Here is a 24,801-nt window from a genome sequence, read left to right as displayed (position 1 = left end):
TTCATTAATATGCCCTGGATGTCACCGACACCCACCGACATTTTGCATATCTCATATGAGAGCCTACATTGAGACAATGAGCCCCTTAAATGATAATTATGCCATGATAATGGTAACGTGCTCTGCATATTTTATCGCAAATGAGCCTTGGCATGCATGTGCGAACTGGTGGCGCATGCCAGAGCACTATAAGCATTTCATTTAGAGCTTGCAGAATCGTACATCTGGGATGTGTACAGGCAGTGTGTGTCGAGCCACTTAGGACATCCTCCTGCCAAAATAAAAGTCCCTGCAGATGAGCGGTGCAAATGGGAAAGTTAACGGAAACAAAATCATGCCAACTGCAGTGAATTATGGCTTCACGAAAATGCCTGCCCAGCTGCCTTGTGTTAAATATTTATAAATATATATTACAAACCAAAATCACATTTGTTATGTTGTCGTCAAGCTTCTAATGAGGTTAGATGAGAGTAAAAATATAATTTTAAATGCATTCTGCCATATTTATCTGTTTATAATATCACGACATATTTTAGTTTTTTATTTACTTTGGTTCTCCTTTGTGTCACCTAAATAAATTCATATCTGGCCATTGGCACCGTGTCGGGCGGGACACGATGCAGTTTCCTTTCGCAACTACCACAGTGAGCAGGACACCACTCAGTCAGACACTGGCCCCAAGAGATGACAGTAGATAAAGGCGCAGCCTTGCAATTCCTCGCTTACGCCGCTGCTGGCAGAACGGCTTCCAAGAGAGGGGGCTCTTGAGAGCCCCTCTTGAGAGCCCCTCTGGAGGGTATTTGGCCGACTTGTTGACCAGACATTTTGGAGGAGGTGGCTGAACTAACGCCGGTAAGAACGTCACAAAAAAGTTACAAGTTAAAATGTTAATCAGGAATGAGCTCAGCCCATCATTTCTCACTGTGGACGTGAAAGAAGCCATTTGTGCCAGCGATACGGTCAAAATGTTAAAAATATCACAAATTTAATTCATTGGATAAACCACAGAGAAACATCCCCGTCTAATGGCGGACTACACTCATCTGTGAAACATCATGTCCTTCGTGTTCGCCTCGTGCTATAAGAATGGCAAGACTATCAAATGTTCTTCACAACAAACTTAACTGACAGTCCCGCGAATCAGTCTATTCAACCACAAAGACCACACACACACACGCGCATGCACACTCTTCGAATTAGCCTTACTCAGAGTGAAATGTATTTCCAAAAGAGGAAATCTTCGAAGAATCTTGACCCAATACCAGACAAAAGCATGACCAACGTTGAAATGGAAAGTAGTCCGGTCATATTGGAACTAATTGACTAAAGCTGTCGCCAGGATTGGCCAGACGGGTTGACAAGACTGCCAGAAGATAAACGAGTGATGTCTACAGTGTGATGAGCTCACTTTGATATCCAGACGCAATCCAATGGATTATCTTTCATCGAAAGCATAAAAAGCGTTTTCAATGGTGTATGCAAATAACCTGAGCTAATGCAATTGTTCATATAGATTCACTCTGCAAAGTAGTTGTGCAGCTGCATTTTTTATACCAAGCATAATAGGTGCAGAGTTAAGGGTTAGAATGAGGGATCGTTAAGCCATGACCAACTACAGAATTCCAAGCAAAGCAGAATGAAATGCTGTAGACGAGCAAAACAAATCCAAGCGATGGTGACCCCATAAAATGTTTTAACAGCAGATTGAACAAAAATATTGCTCTTACATTTCTGTAACTTATTTGCCGGACGTTTAAAATGCTTATATTTGGGGCTTGACTGGAGCCTACAGAGGGCCTACGCCTTGGAAATTATGTCATGGAGTCATTACTCTTTTGGACACACCGTGCAGCAGATTGCGCTTTGGCAATTTACTGGAGAAAAAAAAATCAACTCTTGCAGGAGAATTGCAGCCTTGGAAATCATTCAAAATGGCTCACAATTGAGAGCCCTGATGGCTAAGATAAGCCAACTGAATCTCGCTCCACTAGAAAATCTCCCCGCTGCGTGTTCCGGATTTTTGCTGGAGATGCCGTCCACTTTCCACCGGGGAAAATACATAAATGGTTACCAGGTTATAAAAAAAAAAGGTCCGCTAGACTTTAGTTTAAAACGCGAAAGATGTATTTTGGTGTGTCTGCCATGGTGCGATTGTTAGCACACACTGGAGTTGCAATCCAGAGGTCCCTGGTTCCATCTCCTGGGGCGGAGAAAGTTTCTTCAATTCCCCACGCCCCATCCCCCCATTTCTCTCCACGCAGCACCACAGTTGATTGATGAGCAGGCCAGGTGTGTGTTGGAGTAGAATGTGGGTACTCCAACATCTTCAAAGACATCTGGCCAGCGAGGAAGGAGAGGCCAAATATCCTCTAGAGGGGCTCCTTCGATTAGAGGCCCTTCTGCCAGCAGTAGCTTGAGCACGTCATTTCAGGGCTGTGCCTTTGCCGTGTCGTGCATTTGAGTGTCCCATGTGAGACAGAATATAACTCATTCGTACGATGGAGAGTGTATTTCTTGTTTCACTGTTGATAGAGCTTAATATTAATTACGCACCCTTACTTTGATATACGATAATAGATTCCCCCCCCCCCCCCCCAATATTCATGCCTTAAGGGAGCTGTTATTTTAATCTCCATATGCTGGTACATTTAGCTCGCGCATGTTAAATGTCAACATACAGACTTTGTAGCGAAGTGGCGGTTGGTACACACGTGACCAGTGATCCAGCACTGCGGAGGGAGCGAGGGTCGGTGGATCACCGCACAAATGTTTGCATCAAGGTGCCATACCCTAGCTCGTCAAGAGAAGGCATGACAGCAAAGTGCAGACCAATCTGTTCCTTCTGTACGGGACAGATGATTGCCCCTCAAACTCGTGGGCTTTCTCTGGGTGCTCCTGTTCCCTCGAACATGTAAGCACTCATTCATGAGCCAATTACACCTTAATATACAGAGGACCGCAACACTTGGGCAATTGTTGGCACCGGCTCATCGCGTGGCTCCTCGTCCCGCCCCCGACTCGTTCTCTCTCTTCGAGAACACGTGACTACCACGTGGCGTTCTACGAGTTGAAATTATTATCATTATTATTAAATACATTTTTAAACATTATCCAATCAGCGCTTGCTACTCTGTTAGGATCTTCAACATATGTACGGTGCATTCGTTGCGGGGTTAATTTTGAAAAAGTTAACCACCTAATTGTTGATTACTCCAAGTTTTAGAAGTCATCAGTCGTCATCGTCAGCCATTGTCCCGCCGCTATTGGCTGAAAGTCTGTCTGCACAACACGACAGCAATGGGGGGGGGGGGGGGGGGCTTGTTGGACCATGCTTCGCTACGCCGGTCGGCACGGGTTGCTACAGGGCCAACGTATCCGTATTATGATTTCTTTATTTCACTTCTACGTGACTTTACCGAAAGAACCAGGAAGATGAATCCCTGCAGTCACGAAAGCTTTAAATCGAAATTCAAGGGACGTGCTGTGTACGCGTCAGCACTGGAGAGACAAAGACGGCACGCCACCGAGAGAGAGAGCGTGCTGTGACGCGCTGTGGCCATGCCACTCCTCCGGCCTCAATAGGCGCTCGCTAACAGCGCTTGGTCGCAACAGTCTACGTACTCTGCGTGTCCAGAGGTGGCGGTGCGATGGGGGGGGGGGGGTACCTGCGCTACCCCCACAAGTCAGTAACGAGATGATTAAATGAGCGATTCAATAAAAGGACAATCAGTCCCAGTGCCGCTCGCCACATCTTCCATATCACTTGGAACTTCACAGTTGTTATTTTTTTTTCTATCTAGTTTAACTCACTCGGGTTGAACTATCTTTGGCAGGTGCTTTAGCGACGCTATAGTTTGTCAACAAAGTGCTTATGTTCGCCGTCCTGGGGAGACAGGGTAATTTCAATGAACGTCTCGATGCGTTTACATTTCAGAGCTTGCTCGGTCTCTACGTTTTCATCCTGTTCCGTTATTGTGATATACACGATGCGTTCGTTTTGCACGTAAAGTAAAAGCCATTGCAGTTGATGAAAATAGCGCGCGACAGTAAGATGCCGTAATGACCATAATGATTGTTCACGTTTATTGTGCGAGTCCACGTGAGCCCCCGAGGGAGCCAGGCCTGGGTCATTGCACATGACAGAAGCAAATCAAATTAAAGTTCAGCAATGAAGACTTTTTATGTAAAATGTTTTTTTAACCGCATTGTCACGTGAGCGATCAAAAATATTGCACAAACACAAAATCTGAAGTGAAATAATGAATTCCGCGGCGCTTACGTCAGCTCCGGTAAATTGTTTAAGTACTGACCACAGCTACAATTACAAATTTAAGTCGCAGAAACATTCAACAGATATAAGGTGACTATTGCATATTAATATATTAACAGACAAGGATATATAAGGATATATAGTTTCACATTTAAGCTGCTGCTGTTAGCAGTAATGTTAGTGGAATGATAGTGATAATGATGCTTATATTGATGATGATAATTATGCTTATGATAGTCTGTGGTAATGCTGATTATGATGGTGATGCTGCTGATAATGCTGCCACTGATGATGATGATTATTAAATAATATGATGATGAAGATAATGACGATGAAGCCATTACATTTGTATTTGCCAATAGCGTTTAATATTGCTGGACAATATTTTAATAGAAACAGACATGATGGAGAAACACACATTTCTGCTATCACTTTGCTTGACCATGAAAAATAAGCCAGCGGCTTGGGGAGGCCTTCATCCGGTGGTGGATCGATCTTGGCCGACATTAAAACTAAAAACTGCGATCGCCATTATCCATTCAAGCGCACGGTGGCACAATCATGGGTGCTCAACCAGACATCACAGCCCTCACTTCTCTCAGCTCCATCCCATTAAAGGCCCCAGACGCCACTGCCTTAGGAAATCCATGCATCCCGGGGCAAGCTGCACGGACGAGATAACGCGGGAGAGTTCAGTAAAACCCCATTTGCAACCCTGCCTTTTCCTCCCTCCCCCCCGTCTCCCATCTTCTCAGCGCCAGCGCCAGCCCAACCGTGCAGCCCGGCGTATTCGCATGCAGATGGCATGCGCGAACGCCGGCACCTCCCGACCACGTTGAGATCAACGTTACGAGAACGAGAACAAGACAAATAAAACACACGCGTGGGGGCCTCACATGCGGGGGCCTCACGCGGGAAAGGTCAAGCCAGAGCCTACGGGCGGGAAGAGACTCGTGAATTCTTGACAAAAACGGTCAAAAATGCACCGTTGTTGGGAATGGTGGACATTGGCCCATTTTCACCAGCAGCAATAAAACAAAAATCTGACGCAATGAACGTTCCACAAAGACCTGGTCCTTATACCTCTTTCTTTTCCACCGTGCTGGGGCTGTGCCAAGCCAGCCCAGCACAGCTCAGGAAGCACCAGGTTGGTCGTTTTTCCACTGCAGATCCAGAGCTGTGTCACCGACGTCACGCGCATTGAACCTACGACAACAATTATAAAAAACCCCACCCTTGGCCCCCGAACCAGATTTAGAAGTCCTGAGAGGCCAGCAAATCACGGCCTGATTCTGGCTCGGCTCAGGAAAGAGAAGGTGCAAAAAACTACCCACCTACTTCGAGAGTCCCCAAGTGACTCAGCTCTGATGTGCCAGTGGAAAACGAGTTTCAGTGTCTTGTGTTCTCCAACGAGCACAGGGGGTAGCGCTCATCTCTGTTGACAGCCCTCAGCTGGTGGTGTCAATTCCACGTTTCCACGGTCTGGACCGGTCTCTCCATCGGACAAACATTGATGACTTCCCACCCCCCAATAGCCGCACTAATTGTGTCGACCCAGAAGAACAACACAGACTGAGCTGAGCCTCATAACCAGGTTCTGAACCGCGAACCCTTCTGATTGCGCGACAAGTTTGCCACAGTGCCACCTGGCCGGATGCACCGATGATTCCCCACTCGGGGTAAACTTTGTGCACAGTTCCCACGCTGCTTTGAGTGCATGGGATGTAAATAGAGCACAGTCGAATCCCCGCATGATTATCGGGATGGCTCAAGCTACGACGACAAACACACACGGGAAGAGTACGTTATTAAACGCCTTTCGCACTCCCATAAAGCCCAAGTATCTTCATCGTCGCGTGTGATTTCACGAGCAATACATGACACCTGTATCTTCTTTCTTATTTAATTCCCACAACACGTTATGATATAATCAGTGCTACAAGGAAATTACATAGTGTTTATTTTGCCTCTCAGGAATAACTTTAGCTCTACGATTACACATCCAATGGGGCGTAATGCTCACGATGAATAAGTAATATTAAAGGTCCTTTATTTACCTAGGAAAGCCTCGCTAAGGACATTTTCCATAGGACCTGGAGAAGAGCCACACGTGACGTTTTAAATCCGTAAAGAACCTTCTTGCACTGCTGCCTCGTTCCTGGAACCCCACTGTATCTTGCACACAAGATGATCTCTGCTTAATCCACTAACCCTACTCACAAAGCGCTGAAAGATAGGCACCACATCACTACAACTGGCAATCGACACCCACGATACTCCTCAGTGGATAAGTCTGAGCCAAAGGGGATGATTGGCCTACTCTTCCACGCCGGTCAGACATCTTGCCAGTCGACTACGCGCTGTGGTGTACCCATCACCACTATTATCATCATCATCACCATTATCATCACCACCATTATCATCACCATCATCATCACCACCACCATCATCATCACCATCATCATCATCACCACCATCATCATCACCATCACAATTATTGTACTGTGGTGTACCCATCATTATACTCATGGGTGGACAGAGGAAGTTGCCCAGACCAAATAGAATACGCGACCTCCAGCGTGCTAGCCATCACGCCATGACAGCACTGGCTACAGGACAGAGCAATCACAATGCGTAACTGTTCCTTGGAAATAGTTAAAAGTTATTCCCGTAATTAATTTATGCACGGCACCAGCTCACGCCGAGTGTCAAGCCGTTAAGACCCGGCCATTACGGGCGCTCAGAACACCGTGGCACCCTGGAATCTATTTCGCTTTGCGAGTGGCATTAGAGGTTTCAGGGCAGTAATTAGAGGCAGGCAGGGCCCTTTCCCTCGCATGTCAGGGTGGCATTGGCTGTTTTTGGTTCTGCGAGGGGCGAGGGCCCGATAAAGCGCGGGGAATGGGCAATTTGTAGCAATTACAGCCGTCAACCCCCAGCCACCACAGCCTGAAGTTGTGGTGCTTAGCAGTGAATCGTCTACGTTGCGTGCAAGAGGCTCCATTGCCGCGTCGTCTCAAAGGAGGCACCGGTGGCTCAGCGACACCAACAGCGACACGCAGAGTCGGGCCGCCACGAAGGCGGTACATGGAACGTGTTCGCGTCATCAGACTAGCACAGGCAATATTACTCGGAATGTATCCGTGTCGTTTGATTACGATGACTGTATACGTATTATATTCGCTCTTATTACATTGAAGATCTGGATTCCATGCAGCCGGCCATATTGAGGTGCCACTGCACACGGCCATGCAGACGTTGATGGCTCCAGAAGTGATCGTGGGCACAGAGGAGTGGCCAGGTCACCGCTATTCTGGCTTCCCGTGGTGAGCGTGGATGTCACAGCCCGTGGTGAGCGTGATTATATCCCATGGTAAACGTGGATGTTATATCCCATGGTAAACGGGGATGTCACAGCGCAGAGCTGCCTCACGCGGGCACAATTTACACTCCAGCTCACGAGTGCTGAGGCAGCACGAGATGCCTTTTCGTTTGTTTATTTTGTCCCGTTCGTTTGCTCCTTTGATATTTACAAAGTCACCGCGTTGAAAACAAATAGCGTCGGTGTTTGAGTACGGTGAAAATACGAATGCGTATGATCTCATGGGTCAGCGTCCGTTGAGGTCAAAGATATCCTTATGCAATGGCCTTCGACTAGGCCCTTCATCATGTGGGGTTTATACGACGAGTGCCACTTGGTTGTCCAGTGGTAAAAATTGACTGATATCATGGGAATGTGGAATTTCCTCGGCTCATGCAGGGCTGCCAGAAAACGCAGAGGTGAGAACTGCCCCATGCTCGTTTGATGGTGGAGACGCCTTCAGCTTGGCGTTGTGAACACATCACTCGGGTCACAAGGCCTCGTCATGTTCTGCACACGCCACTTCTTGTGGGAGGGCAGCCACGAGAGGGAGCTCTACAGAGTGCCCCGTGAGGGTATTTTACCGACTCTTCCATGATGGCCAGATGTCTTGGAAAAAGGTGAGAGGGCCCACACTTTACCCCACCGCATGCGACCTGCCGACCGGCTGTGGCTGTACCCACTCGTACTGCGGGGGGTGGGGTATTTAATAAACTGGCAGGCACCGTATGTTTTAATTGCCGCACCAGGAGATCGAACCGGCGACCTCTGGATTGCAAGCCCAGTGCACGCACCGTCACAACCCAGATAGTATGGATGGTACGTGCAGAGCCGTCCATAGGGGCCCGGGGCAACTTATACCCTTTGTGTTCAAACTAAATCAGACGTATTACATCTGACAACCCCCAAAGTTCGGGGCCCGGGGCAGTCGCCCAGATTCGCGGTACCCTAGGGACGGCTTTGGGTGCACACGTTGCCTGCGTTAATATTCAAAACCACCCAGCTAAGTGACGGCGTTGTCACTGCGCCTGGCTCGTGATCGCACGGCTGCAATCCTGTCAGTGGGTCAAACGCAAATCCCAGCACACCTGGGGTCAGCAAAACGAGTCCCGCTCCTGTGGGGAGAATATCGCCATCGCCGGGGATGGGAGGACTGGGCCCCGCCAGGGCCTCGCGCCGTCGCCGACGGAGATGGGCGTCGCTCCATGTGTCCTCAAGCGTGGAGACCCTTTGGCTGTGTCAATGAATGCGGCGGCGCGCTGCGCCAAACTCGGCCTCCACCGACTCGCGGACGCTGCCGAAACCCTCATCACCAATCCTCATCACAAATCCTCATCACAAATCCTCATCACAATGTGCGCTGCTCGGATCGGTGTGCGGGGCGTGGCCACGGGGGCACGCTGCAGTGGTGGGGGGGGCCTGGGGGAGAGTTTCCCTGCGATGGGCCCTCGACATCTCCTGAATACGAATGCCTTCTCAGGCCACGGTCTGGAAGCCGTGGAGCAAAGCCGACTCTCCGCTCGTAATGAGATGGTGCAGTGCACCGCGTGAGCGAGCAACATGGCTCCCCCCCCCATAACTCTTGTGTATGTCACCTCCAGGGTCTCTCGCTGTGTCCCTCTCCACGACTCTTGCTGTTTGCGTGTCTCTCCCTCTCTCTGTCTATCATGCTTCAAGTCTCTTTTTGTATTTATCTCTCAACGTGTCACCATTTTCTCTCAAGGTTTGTTATACGTCTCCATATTTTTCTCCCTGCGTCAGCTTCTGTGTCTCTTAATGTGTCCCTGTCCTTGACCCTGTCCGCCTCACCTGCGTGTCCCTATGTGTCCATTTACCTGCATGTCTCCAAGTCTCACTTTGTGTCTGTCTCCGAGTCTGTATATATCCATGTCTCTGTAAGTGTTTCATTGTTGATATCCTTCCATGTCTCTCTGTCTGTCTCTCTTCCAGCCTCTGTCGTTGTCTCTGGAAGACTGCCTCTTCTCCCTCTCTGCACACAGGGTCGCATTTAGCAAGGAGCCATCGCCAATGGCGCCTTCCTGTAATCTCGTCACTGCAATGTGGGGATGGCGGTACCACACGGAGATGGAGCGGAGGGCGTGAGACACACCCACAAAGGGAACAATGTGGTGCCCCGCCCACCTCCTACGCATTCACAAGTAGCACTAATCACATACCTGCATTTCCCATAAATATGCAAAATTCCTCTTGATATGCAAAATATTTTGTCAAGGCGCCCTTCCCCCCTTCCAACCCAGCTTAAATATACGCTCCAAGCGTGGTGGTGTTTCATTCAGACGCTGTCTCCCCGACAGAGCTGGTCTTCACCTGAGGACGGCTGCTTGCGTTGTGGCCGAAACGTCGTGAGAATTATTTTATTATGTTATATTTTTATTATTTTATTACTTCCCTTCTACGTGACTTTACCGAAAGAACCAAGAAAATGTGGTGCCTGTAAGAAGTACAGAAAATAGGTTCTGACTGCGTAGCCCTCAGCCTACCCTCCGTCAAGTGAAGGTAGAAGATCGCAGTTGTACACCACTTTGTTGAGATCAACGGGGACATTCTATGGAGGCATTGGCTTCTGCCATACGAATGTGGGACGAACACCACTAAATGATTAAGACGACCAATACAAATGGTCGCCACTCCCATGCACGTTTGAGTGTGGAGATGCTCGAGTCAAAACACACACGTGTGCGAGTGTGGGGAGCGGTGGCGCAGTAGTCAGCGCACTGCACTACAAACCCAGCAACCCGAATAGGATTCCCGCCCATGGCCAACATCGGTAACGAATACCGGTACCGGTCCTGGGCCTCCACGAGACAGACTCGGCCTTCGACGGGTACCTGGTGCGGTGTGCGAACATCGCCACTGGGGAGACGAGGGTGGTGGTGTTCAATTCCCATCTCGTGTCTACTCGCTAAAAGCACTTGCCCCAACAGTCTGTTATAGGCTATACGGGGGATCTTTGTTCTTGTAGGAGTGTTGGGTGCCACATACTCCGAGTGTGTGTGTGTAAGATACAACCTACCGCCTTTAGGAATGTACAGAGCCATGTATATTTAAATGCCATTTCTCGCCAAACATCAAGACGCCTTTCACTGCGCGCACTGAGAGCGTAAAGATAAAGCGGGGACAGCAGCAGCAGCACAATGGGCAGGGCGACATTGTAGCCACAGCTCATGGAATTATAAAAAAAAGAGGCACGGGGACCTTTGATGAGTCAATGTCAGAACACAGAGGCAGACACAAAAGACTTCCACCCCGCGCCGCCGCCGGTTCTTATCCACGCAAACGCCCTGTGGCGAGCTCCCCCGGGGCAAGCTGGTGCTGGGGGGGGGGGGGCTCCCCACGGGTCCCCCCGCCCCTCCGACCTTTAAAATGAACGCCCCTCGCTCTTGGCGTGCAGCAACAGCGCGGATTTCAAACGCAGAGCAAAGGAGCAGACCCCGCCGGAACACCGGGACGCACGCCGGCTGTCTTCGCGCGCGCGCTGCAGCTGGAAGCGAGTGTGCCCGATGCAGCGCGCCGACTCGAATGTGTTTTTGCTTCGCGTCGATCGTGTTTGTTTCGTTCCTGTTGTGGCTGCGTGGCGTCGTGGGTTGTGGGTGGTTGACGATGCGGATCTGTAACCCAGCCTAAGTGGCCTCGGAGGTGGCCTGGAGGTGGCAGTCGAGCAAATGGACCCATTGTGTGCGTGGGCATTCTCTGGGGCCTTCACTGATTTCACACACGCATGCAAAGCACCGGAACAATGTAGAATATGTTTGCGAGGGTAACGAGTCTTCAGGCTTTTCTGGATAAAGTTATCCTCCTCCATGTATTTAGAACACACTGATTTCTGACGATTTCCTTTTCTGTCTTTTCAACAGGCAATTGAATATCCGCATCTTCCAGAGAAACACAAAAGGAAGGTGGTGGACATAGGTGGGGATTCATGCATCTACCACAAGACAAAGATCCCCCGTATAGCCTGGAATAGACTGTTGGGGCAAGTGCTGTTTGCGAGCACCTACAAAGGCCGGCACGGCACAAGAACGGGGTGGGTGTCCAGCACCACGCCCGGCCGCCTTTGTTTCCCCAGTGGCGATGCTTACACATCGCACCAGGTACTCATTTGAGGCCGAGTCGACCTAGGGGAGGCCCAGGTCTAGTTCAGATAATCGTCGCTGGTGTTGACCGTGAGTTGGAATCGAACCTGGGTTGCCAGGTTCGTAGCGCAGTGCACGTTATCGCGACACCACCGCTCCCGCGCGCTCTCACACGCGGGCACGGCATCGATTCCGTGAGAGGTAAACGATTACCAAATCGCATCGCAAATTCTGTGACGCGGGGTCAAGGGAGAACGTGGAGCCACGGTGAGACTCTGGCCATCCGGACCTAACAAAGGACCACACCGCGATCGACCGACCGCTTTGTCCACTCGCCGGCGAGGACTGGACAGTCCTAGTTACGGCACCTCCAAAGGCATTCTCGCGTGCCTTGCGCGCATAGCGTGCACCGACAGTCCTTGCCATCGGGTAGAATGAGAATAAGAATTAAGGGCGTTAAGGAAATCAGTGCGATGGCTGTAAGATCTGAGGAGGCCATGCTCTATAACACAGTCTATAACGGTGTCATTTCTCCTTATTGTTTTCGAGGGGTATCTATTAATGGATCACTCTCTATAATTAACAATAAATCTAATCTCATTGATTTAAGAGCCAGGGTTTGTGGACCGTGCACACTGCACTCGATTTAAAACCTCCCATATTCCATCCCTGATCACCACACACGAGGAGCAAAAAGGCATCTTAACCTGCCCTTCTATAGTCTTCGCCAAGGGCCAACTTAGCCACAGAAGAGTATCTGGTGCGATGTGTAAACATCAGCACTGGGGAGACGAAGGTGCCGGGTTCTGACCACACCACCACCCCAACACGTGCCATCTGAACATGTTTTTGTAACGCGCGTCTCAACCCCCACTTTGTCCCGATGGTGCTGTCGGTGTCATGAGACGCGAGAATCCATTCGGAACTCTTGCACAACAATGCAATGCTTCCCGCAAAGTAGAAAAAAAAACAGCCCACGGAAGTGGATGCAACAGATCTACTTCTCAGATCCCTTTCTCACCTGCCCCGCCGTTGAGAGTAATGTCCGTCACATGATGGACAAACGTTTGAGTTTAAATCTCAGAGCTGGAATTTACCGAAATCAGCACCACATTGTATGCGATGGTTTTTGTGTTGTACCTCCATTGGTGACCAGGCTGAGACCATCCATGCTCTACAAGTGTGAAGTCGTTTTAATCACAAGCAGCTGCCTGGATTCGAACCCAGGTATCAGTCGTGCAGGACTCAGTGCTCTGATTTCTAAGACACCTGACCACCTAAATAGGTGCTTGCTAACAACATCTGCTCCTACAATCTATAGCGCTAAATGAGGGTCTTTGTGTGTGGCTGTGTCATAGCTTAGCGCAGCAATATATTAATTTTGGTTCGTGAAATAAATCACAGAACTTCACATAGGCCTCCATGAGGTGAACTCAATCAAAAAGGAGTGCCTGCTGTGATGGGGTCAACATAAGTACTGGGGATACAAAGGTGGCTGTGCAATGTGTGGTGTTGGCCACCGTACCACTTTGTTTGACGCGCTAGCCTTGATAGGTGCTCGCTGAGAAGACGGTGGAAGAGTCTGGCGTATTCGTCTGGCGAGCACTGTAAGATGTGTACTGTTCCTTGCCCAGCCCTCTCGTGATTACAGGACTATATTGCCCTGCCATAACACTGCAGAACGTTGAAATGACCTTTGTGTTTTGACGCTTTATGAAGGCGAGTTGTATCGTTTTGCAAACAGCACGGACATCGCACCCATTGGTCTGTCAATACGATTGACCGAACTTTGTTCTGAACTGCTCACTTGTCTCACCACACCGAACAAGGCAGCCCGTTATGTTGACAAATATTACATCAGTCTCGACATGACCGACAACCTTTAAGAAAAGGGCGGCATGGAAACGTTCAATAACCACATTCCAAATGAAGCATTTGGCATATCAATTGAGGTGCACATTTTGAAGAGCAGACCTTGAGTGTGTGGAGTAAATTCCACATTCCCTGTAGTCGAGGCCAGTTTGTCCACAGTACAACCGTCGTAGGCTTCACACCATGCATACCACACTGAGTAAATAGGCACCATCCAGGAAGCACCAGCTTGTGAGCTAATTGTAATGACATTTCAATCAAAGACAACTGCACACTATCTTGCAAGGGTCAATCTGATTACGCATGCACAATTGTGTAGTGAACTTGTTGTACCTGCTTTTGTTTCTACTAAAATGTATCTTGAGTCCACCCTTGCATCCTTCTAATACAATGCATCCACGTGTGTACAGGTGGAACAAGGGGACTCCACTCAGCTAACCACCCCGGATGCCGTGCAAAGGCTGACAACAGGTACAAGTGAAGACGCACCCGTCGCATCGCTGTTCTGACGGGGATTTGGTCTTGGAAGCTGCCCCTACCCCCGGTGATCCCACCCGCCCCTACCCCAGTGACCCTACCCACCCCTACGGACCCCACCTATGCCTATCCACGGCTGCAGCCCCCCTCCTCCGCCCTTCCACAACCCCACCACTCCGAAACCAGAAAGAGAATGGTCGCGTCCTCAAAAGGAAAGGTGCAAAGCCACAAGAGGAAGGGATGGGAACTAACAAGGAAGAGGTGGGGCCTAAGGAGGAAGAAAGCAGGGACTCAAGAGGTTACACTTCTCTGTTGAATTAAGGAAAGACAAGCATAGACTACAATTTGTGCCGCAGCAGGCAGCGCATACCGCTAGTGCAGCAGACGCGGCTACAGGCCAACTCGTCGTACGGTATTGTGAGTGTAAGAGTTGCAAAGTCCAAACATTTTACTCAGGTTCTGAGACGTGCTCGTGCAACGCTCTGACAGGGCCCACAGGAAATCCATCCGCAGCCACAGCCTCGGCTAATTAAATGATTCCTCCTGTCAAATGCATGGCTGCCTCTACACACGTCAAAAGCACAACTTTTTTGGAGTTAGCCCAACAACTTTATAGTTAACCACAAGTTCTACAATGACCTTTTGCCCATAACACTATCTCATAACACTATCTCATAACACTATCATCTCTCCAGCTGCAAAGACAATTTTCATCCAGAGATTTTGGCAAACGTCCCTGCCGCATGTCACAAGTTACATTTTTTACCGCGAAACTTGTTTTAGGCCACAGCGTTTGTGAATAGATGTTGCCCATAACAAGTGGCAGTGGGTTTGCAACAGACATTGATTTAATAGACCACACTGTGCCGATGAGATTCGGTGACAAGAAACCATTCCAGGGTATTTAATGTTTAAACGCTACTCGCATACATTGATACTTAATGCTCATTGATCAACAGAGTAAGTGTTGTTTCACTGGTAGCAATTAAATTCAATCCACAAAAGATTGTCCTTTGGAAAGACTACCCCCGGCCATGGGAATGTGCCATTTCCATCACTGGCGATTATTCAGAATTGTGAAGATGTCTTCCTGTTTCAGGCTTTATTGTTGAAGGTATTTGTAAAGCAACAATCTGGTCAACTCGGATTAAATATTATTGTTACTGCACTGTGAACAGGTTGATTAACAAAAAATGTTTATCAGCACTTCACATAAGATAAAAAAATATATAAATACTCGTAAAATAATAAAATTATACATACAAAGAAAATATAAATAAAACAATAAAATAATCACAAGGTGCCAGAATAAAATCTGGCGACTATTATAAGTAGTGTCAGAAGCCTTGGTTTAAAAGTAGCAACTTTATGGAAGTCAGCAATGCTTATCCCTTGGATAAACATGCTTCTGAATAGAAATGTGGAATGTCCTCGTGTTTGCTAACACAGATGACCACAGAGTCACACTCATTTGAATAAAAAACACGTTTACAATGCAACTGTTCCACAAGCCTCATTACCACGATGGCCCTCTACGCACCTCTGGCAAATGCGGGCAGGGGTTGAAGCCGCAGAGGTTGCAGACCTGCGCTCGGCACCCCGTGCAGGCGCTGTAGTTCGCCGGCTCCTGCCCGCCGACGTTGAGCTCCTCTCCGCAGAGAGGACACGTGACCTTGGGCTTGGCTGGTGCAGGGGCAGCGACCACGGCAGCAGTGGCAGCAGCGGCAGGCGTCCCCGAAACCACCGCTCCCTGCCGCCCCATCTCATCCACCCTGCCCCTCGCATCTGTATTCCGGCCTTGTAGCCGCTGCCCCGAAACATCTGGCACTGCCTGCTGCTGCTGCTGCGGTTTCTGCTGCTGCTGTTTCTGCTGCAAGTCCGACAGCTGACCCAACGCCGCAGCAGCTGCCGAGGCCGGATGAGCGCCACGCGCTTCGTCCGCCGCCACCTGCCTGGGATCCGCGGGTGTCGCGGGCCTCCGCAGCGGTGAGCCCTGCTGGCTGGGCGGCTGGGACCCCGGGCGGCTGGAGGGCTGAGAGCCCGGAGCGTTGACGGCGCCCATGATGGTGGTCGCCTGGCTGAACAGATTGGCCCCAAAGCCGAACAGCTTTCCCGCCACACCGGCTTCGGATGATGACGACGATGGTGCCGCTGATGCCGATGGTGCCGATGGTGCTGCCGTTGCCTTGGTTTCGGGTGGCTGCCTCGGATCTGTAGGATGCGGGGAGAAGGAGGATTTCCTATCCTGCTGCTGTTGATGCTGCTGCTTCTGCTGTTGATTCAACTGCTGCTGTTGTTGCTGCTGTTGTTGCTGCTGTTGCACTTGCTGAGGAGCACGGTCGTGCGGTAGTTCCCGAGCCACATCGTGGACCCCGGGGCCGGGCGGAGCGCCGAGTGGCTGCTTTCTGGGTGATGGCGCAGCCTTCAAATCCACCTGCGGCTCAACGTCGGCCCTGCTCACGGCGGGGAGCGTCGCCGGCTTATCCACAGGAGTGGCGTGCGGCTGCCGCTTTTGCTGAGCGACGCTGTGGTGCTGGGGCTGGTGTTGTGGCTGGTGCTGGGGCTGGGGTTGTGGCTGGGGCTGGTGTTGTGGCTGATGCTGGGGCTGGTGTTGTGGCTGGGGCTGGGGTTGCGGCTGGGACTGGGGTTGCGGCTGGGACTGGGGCCGGTGCTGCGCGTGTGCGTCCGTCTCGCTCGGCTGTTTGCGCGACTCGGGGACGGCGCTGGGCTGGCCCGGAGCGTGCGGCAGAGGTTCGCGGGCAGCAGTCGGCTTCGCTCCGAGAGCCCTCTGCATCTGGCAGTTGAGGCACAGCCACTCGACCTGCGCGCAGGGAGAGCGGCGACACACGCGACCGTTAACGCTGCCTACGTGTCTTCACGTGCGAACGAGCGCGGAAAGCGGTTTCCATCACCTCTGGTGACTTTGGACCAATGGTGGAAATAAGAGATTGGTGACGGAAAGATGTGGCACTATTTGAGCGTATTGGCACAAGACAGAGGAAAGTGGAAACAAATTACGAAAAGTGCAGTGGACACCTACGGGGTGATCTGCCAATGGATCGTGATGACGATCATATAAATTTGAAAAATTCAACATTCCGGTCATAATAATGTGGAATTTTCACAATCCTCTGGCAGTGGTCAGTTTCTGCACGGGATAATTCCTCATTTTATCTATCTCAGAATGATGATGGGTGCCGACACCCGGACTGGTAACCTCCAAGTGCGTGCGTCAAAGTGTTCCAACCACGGTGTCATCTGGACAAGTTGATCGAAGCACAAGGTGATGCTCATGGTAAAGCGATCATGTACCGAACGGGAAATGTACACACTACACGGGCATATTGTCTTCGTGCACAAACGAGTATTGGCCAGTGGTAATCTCCGCTGGTAGCCCTGGGTCGAACGATAGAAATTCCAAACGTCTATGGTGTGGGCGAGTCTATCCACAGCACTACTTGTTAAATTGATACAGTACAAATCGATGGAACGCTGGGAGAGCATAGCTTTCTGTACAAATGTGCATACATCGAGCCTATAAATGCATTCATGAAAACCACTTTGATGGGAGTAAACAGCGGCTGTCCTATGGGGAGACACGACCCCGCCATAGATTAGCGGTGTTTCCACCACTAGTTGATGACCTTTCAAATGTATTCATAGCCGTAAAGACACGTTAACTCTATACTCTTTATATATACAACATACATATCTGTAACCAGGCTGTTGATGGAGATGGTTTTGTATGTTTATCCTTCAGATGAATTGTTGATTGAGGCGGCATAATTGATGCAATCCTGCTCAATTTTACAAAGCAACCCCAAATGGCCATGAGGTGACACATTGCAGGGCCCTCAACTCGCAAATATGGGCGCTGTAAAAGCAGAGACTTTCATCAGCTCGTGTCTGAAGCGTGTATTATATCACCAAATAAGGGAGGGGAGAAATCGCTAAGAAACATAATTGGTCTATTATGTTCTCGGGTGTGCTGAAATTAAATTGGGTTTCCAATAAAGCGGGTGAGATAATTCTATATCTGATCAAACCATTTGGTCAGTATTTTCACCCAAAATCTGCCAAACATTGCATTCAAAATATAGCACAGCCCTGCAGACCCGCGTACATGCTATAATTTACACAATTTAAATACGAAGGTGAACTCTACATTCAGTTCAAAGTTAATTTACTTAACTAGGCGATAATCCATTGACATTCATGATCACTTTTGTATGGATGAACCGAACAATGGTAGACACGCAGATGCAGACATGGTCCTCGTTTTTTAATTCATCATCGTCGTCATCAGCCACTGTCTATCCACTGCTGCGTGAAGGCCTTTTCAAGCCATTACGTTGCCTCATGGTCCAGATTTGCTACAATCCACTTCACTCCGTGTCTGCATTCCCTCTTTTGGCTGCTATTTCATCACTAGTCTCGTCCACCGCATGTCTAGCGATGAGTGCTGCGTAGGCCCAGTTACTTTTCAAGTCAACGTGACATCCTCGACTTGTCTGTGTTCCCTGAAACTATGCATTCAATTTTCGATCTCAATTCCAAGCACGCGTCTCTCTCCGTGCTTCTTTGTTCACTTTTCAGCTTTTGTTCCATAGTCTTTGTCAGTGTCCGTTCCGTGTCATCGCTGGCAATGTGCACCAATTGAAGGTGTTCTTCTTCAGACTCAAAGGGATGCTCTTTTTAATTATTCCTTAACTTTCTAAACTCACTCCATCCTGCTCGTGTTCTCCTTTAATAGGCCTCTGTTCCATACTCGGCACGACATCGTTATATCACTAAACAGAGCGTTTGTCACATGGTATAACACTCTATATACTCGAGATTTGAAAAAGGTAATTAATTGATCAACCAAATGTAATATTTTATTCGTATTCATTGGTGGGCAGGCTGAGATCATCAACTCTCCCACTAAATCATGGTTGGCTAAAATTCAAATCCGCGATCTCAGCGGTACCAGGAGCCCTTTTTAAGCGTTTGATAAAAAAAAACTTTCCTTGCTGATACATTTAAAATGTTCTACTGACAGCGATTGCTTTTAAAAGGCAAGAGTTTTACAGTGTTCTACCCAACAACATTCCCATACCATTTGTTCGCTCAAATCGACCCAACGGAGCCTAATTTTCGTTTTAACCAATGGAGTCTGACCTTCCCCGAACCCTCTCAAGGGGAACACATGTTAGTTTCCCTGGGAGCACAAATATCCACTGAATATTTGTACCTGGGAGACCAATATTCATTTACACTGGCTCATTGCTGTGACAGTCCCTTTGTGGTTGTGTGGGTGTGTGTGTGGAGCTCTGGCATTATATCTCTCCATGTGGTTGCATGTATGTGTACCTGTGTTGCATCACACACACACGCGTATACAGCCCCATGCGTCAGCCCGCTTCCCCGTGTACCTGTGACAGGTGTGGGTTGGGATTGAATCCGCACTGCTTGCACACCGTGGCTCGGCACTCCGTGCAGCTGCTGTAGTTGGGTGGATCAGCCGAGTTCAGGTTCAGGGCCGAGGTGTTGCAAAGGGGGCACATCGTTACTTTTGGCGGGGCTGCCGAACCTCGGGTGGACGTGCCGTGGACGCTTTTAGGCCGAGACCTCTTCTCCTGGCCTTCGGCGGAGGCGGGGGCGGCGGTAGCGGCCGCCCCGACACCTCGACCCCGCTGCTCTGAACGGGTTCCTGTGGCCTCCTGCCCACGCGCCGAGCCCTGCCTTTGCACCCCAGTGGAGTCGCGATGGGATCCCCGCTTAGACCCACGTTCTGCCTCCCCTCCACCACTGCTGCCCCCGCTGTGGTGGTGATCAGATGCAGAGGATGGCTGCCTCTGCAGGTTACGGCTCCGATGAGCCCTACCTCCCTGCGCCTCCCCACCAGACACCTCCCCGGACTCCCCCTGCCTCGCACGAGAGGAGCGGCGCTCCCGGTTTTGGTGCCGACCCCGTTCGGCACCATCCCCCTGTAGGCCCTCCCCTTGTCTACTCCTGCCTGCATCTCCTTGAAATACTTCCCCTTGCCTAGATCGGCCTTGGTCTCCTTGGAAACCTTCCCCTTGGCCGACTCGACCTTGGTCACCTTGAAAGCCTTCTTGCCTAGCCCGGCCTTGGTCACCTTGAAAACCTTCTTGCCTAGCCCGGCCTTGGTCACCTTGAAAGCCTTCTTGCCTAGCCCGGCCTTGGTCACCTTGAAAGCCTTCTTGCCTAGCCCGGCCTTGGTCTCCTTGAAAACCTTCTTGCCTAGCCCGGCCTTGGTCACCTGGAAAGCCTTCTTGCCTAGCTCTGCCTTGGTCACCTTGAAAGCCTTCTTGCCTAGCCCGGCCTTGGTCACCTTGAAAGCCTTCTTGCCTAGCTCTGCCTTGGTCACCTTGAAAGCCTTCTTGCCTAGCCCGGCCTTGGTCTCCTTGAAAACCTTCTTGCCTAGCCCGCACTGGGTCTCCTTGTAAACTGTAGTCTCCTTGTGAAGCATCAGGTTTTCTGTAACACAGTAAGGAAACAAGTTTACATATATTATTGAACAACTTTGTCATTAAACACTATCTGTATGACAATGAGAATCATCACAACTTAGTATATGTAAATAATGTTGAAACTTAAGGCGAATGCACAGCAAGTAGTTGTATCAGACACTAAAAACATATCAAATGGAAAAGGTCATCATGGTAAAACAGGCATTTACAGATTAATTTGCATTTGAGCCAGTGAAATTAATGTCATAAAATCCATAAAGCAACAAACAATACATTGTCTATTTTTCTTCCTCAGCACTTTATTAATTATCTCGTCTAAGAGGACTTCATTCCGGATGGTGTCATAACAATAAATACGTCGTTATTTAACAACTTACATCTTTATTGCAACAAGATAGTGAAACAAGTCCCAGGAGACTGAATGAGGTTTTCCTGAGTAAATCAAGAAGTACAGGATTGCATTTTGGGTTGCCACCGGTCCCGGTTTTTCCAGGATCGTCGTATCCCTGAGGTAGCAGAGTTCTGGGAAATCTATTCGGCTTCCAGGCACATTAAAGTCTCGGATTTTGTCTGTTCCATAATAATATGGCACTAAAAAAAAGTATAATTGTCAAATAGTTCACATATCTTTTCAGTATTGTGAGATATCCCTATTTTATCAGTTTTTTTCTATCTCAGCCCTAACACGTCAGTGTATATGTACAATACAATAAGATGCACAACTCTCATCCATACCCCTATTATCTGTGGCAGCTGCAGGGTCCGTGAGAACTCCTATTATCCGTGGCCCTATTCTTCCTATTATCCGTGATTTTTCCCATGAGTCTTAATGGAATGGCATGGGTTATGACAGTCGTCACGTGGCATATTCATCTTATTATCCATGGGTTAATTAACGGATAGGATCCATGATATGGATCTCCTATATTGCCGGGGATACGGGGAGCACAGTACTTTTGTAAACCTATAAGCCTAATAACCTACAACCACGAGACAAAATTACAAAACTAAAATTTAAGCAACCAGTTTATAAACGGATTTGTTAGTGCTAAACTACTCTCAACGGCCACCCGACGATTGATTATATATCGATCCTGATTTCTCATAACACCAGGCCCTGTTTGTTGACCCTTACACAACTTTACATTAAACAATAATCAATCAAGCCACTCAATATGAAGCAATGCACCGGACTACTGATCACAAAAAACTCACCTGGCATAAACGATATACGCCGCACAACCATTCCCCATCATTGGATCCCATCCAAAAACCCCAATGTGTCACGCTACACAATGTATGCACTATTTCATTTAAGCACTGTATTCCACATGTACTCATTATTCACTGACGTACCATGCTGGTGGTGTAATGGTTTGCACGATGGACTTGTAATCCTGGGGTCACCAGATAATTTCCCTGGTGTGGCAGTTGAAAGAGCGGTGCAAGTTGCTTAAATTCCCCCTCGCCTCTGTCCACCCGTTTGTTTAAATGCGTAACAACCACAGTTAGTTGATTGGCAGGTCGACTATGGTGGGGTAAAGTTTGGGTACCCCCCCCCCCACCTCCTTTCCAAGACATTCGGCTAGTGTGGAAGAGGAGACCAAATACACTCTATAGGGGCTCTCTGGAGACCCTTCCGCCAGCAGTGGCATTAGCAAGTAAGTCGGGGCTGCACCTTTATCTGTTTTACCTTTACAATAAACATGTACATTTTAAGAATAGGGTTTTCCCCTTTTATCTAACAAAACAGGTGTTAAGTTGTTAAAACACCAAACTGAAACTAGCCACAATACAAAATGCAAACAAAAAACATACTCTGATAATATATGCATTGTCTTTGAAACTGATTGGTCCACACCAGAGACAGCTTTCTTTTGAGCCTCGTCTCAAACGGTGTTAGACCAGAGGACGCCAAAAGGCGTACAGCTCAAAGACAACGCACTATCAGAGTAATGAGAGCTCGGGGTGAGCATCTACATCATGGGAGCTCCTTTGCCAGTACCAAAATATGAGAATAGGTTTTTCCCCTTTTATCTGGCAACAAAACAGGTGCTAAGTTGTTAAAACACCACACTACTTGTGGTCAAAATGCAGACATGATTCTTTAACACCTGTTTTGTTGCTAGATAAAAGGGGAAACATCTATTCTCATATTTGGGTACTGACAAAAGGAGGTCCCATGATGTAAATTTTAATTAAATGAAAATTTGTGAATGACCTAAATTTCCACTGCAGTAATGCTATATATTATAAGTAGTAAAACCACACGCACTTGTGGCAACACATGCAAACATTCATGCTTTGATCAAATATGCATTGTCTTTGAAACGGATTGGCCTACACCAGAGACAGCCTCTTCATGGCCTTGTATCGTCAGTGTCAAACCAGACAACGCCAAAAGGCGGACAGTGCTGTTCGACTTTTGGCGTTCTCTGCAGATTTGATGCCTTGCAAAAAAAGTATCTATTTTGTATTATAACATCTGAACACCTGTTTTATTGCCAATACCTATTCTTATTTTTCATACTTCGATACTGGGGGGAAAAGGTCCCATAGATAATAAACCTATAAATAGATTATTCCACCACTTTGTAGAATAGCGATGCTCAATATTAATTGTAGCACGTTAGAAATGTCCCCCCCCCCCCCATAATGTATTTATTTTTGTAGCGACATTGTAAGTTGGATTTGTTTACGAAGTCCCTTATTTGCTGTCGGTTTTCTGTATTTACACGGGCGGTCAATTTTGGTTGTGGCCAGTGGGTGGCCTGATGCAGACCCGCTCGGTGTGACACGTCCATATCCTTGCGTTTTACAGCTCTTCAAGATCAACGTTTTGCTATCGATCTGGAGCCCCTCCATCTCATCATTTCCAACGTGCCAACATAACAATCCAATTATAGAAAGCATCATCATTAGCAGCAGCAGCCCTCATATTCCTCACTCCATCGCCCATCCCTCCATGGCCCTGCGATGACGTCACAATCCATCTCATCGCTGCCCGCCATGGTGTGGACCCACAGTCCTCTACTTAAACCATGTAAGATCTCCCGACAGGCAACCACCATCCCTTCACACGCCAAGCTACAAGTGGCGACCAAGAGAAGCTCTCCACTCACGCATCGGTCTGCACAGGACTCCAGACGGCCAGCAGCGTCACGTTCGCGCACGAAGAGCAATGCCGTCGACAACAGCGACAAGTTCCAGGCACCTTGTCACACCCAGCTGACATCGCATTGGCAGCATTGTTTACACATCAACCTTGCTAGTCACAGTCATCTCCATTATCAGTCCCTTCTGGTGACAGTCACTACATTATCTGTTCCTTTTAGTCATAGGTCACTACATCATCAGTCCCTTCTAGTCATTGCGTGCTGCCCTCCGTCACTCAACAAGACTGTTCGCTGTAGTCAGCCTGACGCGACGTTCGTTCCCCATTCCGATGTCTTCCCTCTCTCGACTCCTCCCGGTGCGATCCCAAGAAGCGCATCTCGCCGCCGTGCTGCTGGATGGCGGTTCTCAGCAGCTGCTTTGTTCTATATTCACATTAATTTACAGCGTCTGTATTTTTCTGATAAATGCGTGTTGGCTGGTATCATGTAATATTGTATACGATAACATTAACAAATTATTAAACATCATTATTATCATGTAATATAATGTTGCAATGATGAACAGTGGTAGCGTTGTGTGTACTGCAATTTCAATGGAAATCAGCACTATCCTGCATGACATGTTTTTATATATATACAGTAAGTGGATCAACATTTTAAATGGAGATACATGCAAGAGAAATATTGAGTACTTATTAAAAAACAAAGTTAATTAAATCCATGAAGGCAACACAGCAATGAGCCTGGGTTTCCAATCAGTGCACACTCGTGTCATGGAGAAGAGAATGCCAAATGCACTGCTATGCATGTGATGTGCAAACAGAGGAGTGATGGTGACAGTGGTGATGCCTGTCACAAGTCGTTACAATTATACAAACAGCTCGCTCACACACAGCGCACTCTCATACAGACAACGACAAAGATCCCCCATGTAACCCACGCAGGCTATTGTGTCAAGTGCTGTGAGCGAGTAGCATGGCACACACGGGGGTGGGTGGCCAGCACCACGCCCGGTCATGCAAACAGTTCACTCTCACACACACACAGGTAGCTTTCATACACACCACACATAGCTCACACACACACAGGTAGCTTTCATACACACCACACATAGCTCACACACACACACAGGTAG

At 48.6% G+C, this 24,801-nt stretch overlaps 1 protein-coding gene and 1 long non-coding RNA gene across 2 annotated transcripts in view; one reads left to right on the top strand and one right to left on the bottom strand.

Moving 5' to 3' along the window:
- The window catches only part of LOC133342571 (protein bassoon-like), a 149,454-nt gene that overhangs the window by 121,682 nt on the left and 2,971 nt on the right, over positions 1-24,801 (bottom strand). Inside the window, 2 exon segments of the mRNA XM_061551757.1 lie at positions 15,615-16,895; positions 19,489-20,557. Of these exon segments, the coding sequence (XP_061407741.1) occupies positions 15,615-16,895; positions 19,489-20,557 (2,350 nt within the window).
- LOC133342572 (uncharacterized) lies at positions 10,070-14,023 on the top strand. The gene is made up of 3 exons (XR_009755165.1): positions 10,070-10,148; positions 11,507-11,561; positions 14,008-14,023. It is a non-coding gene; the product is annotated as an uncharacterized LOC133342572 (long non-coding RNA).

This window comes from Lethenteron reissneri, chromosome 15 (assembly GCF_015708825.2).
Source record: "Lethenteron reissneri isolate LAM-NWPU_2019-01 chromosome 15, ASM1570882v1, whole genome shotgun sequence".
In the NCBI taxonomy this organism is placed as follows: Eukaryota; Metazoa; Chordata; class Hyperoartia; order Petromyzontiformes; family Petromyzontidae; genus Lethenteron; species Lethenteron reissneri.
Note: the sequence above shows the minus strand (reverse complement) of the source record. Positions and strands in the feature narration are given on the sequence as shown.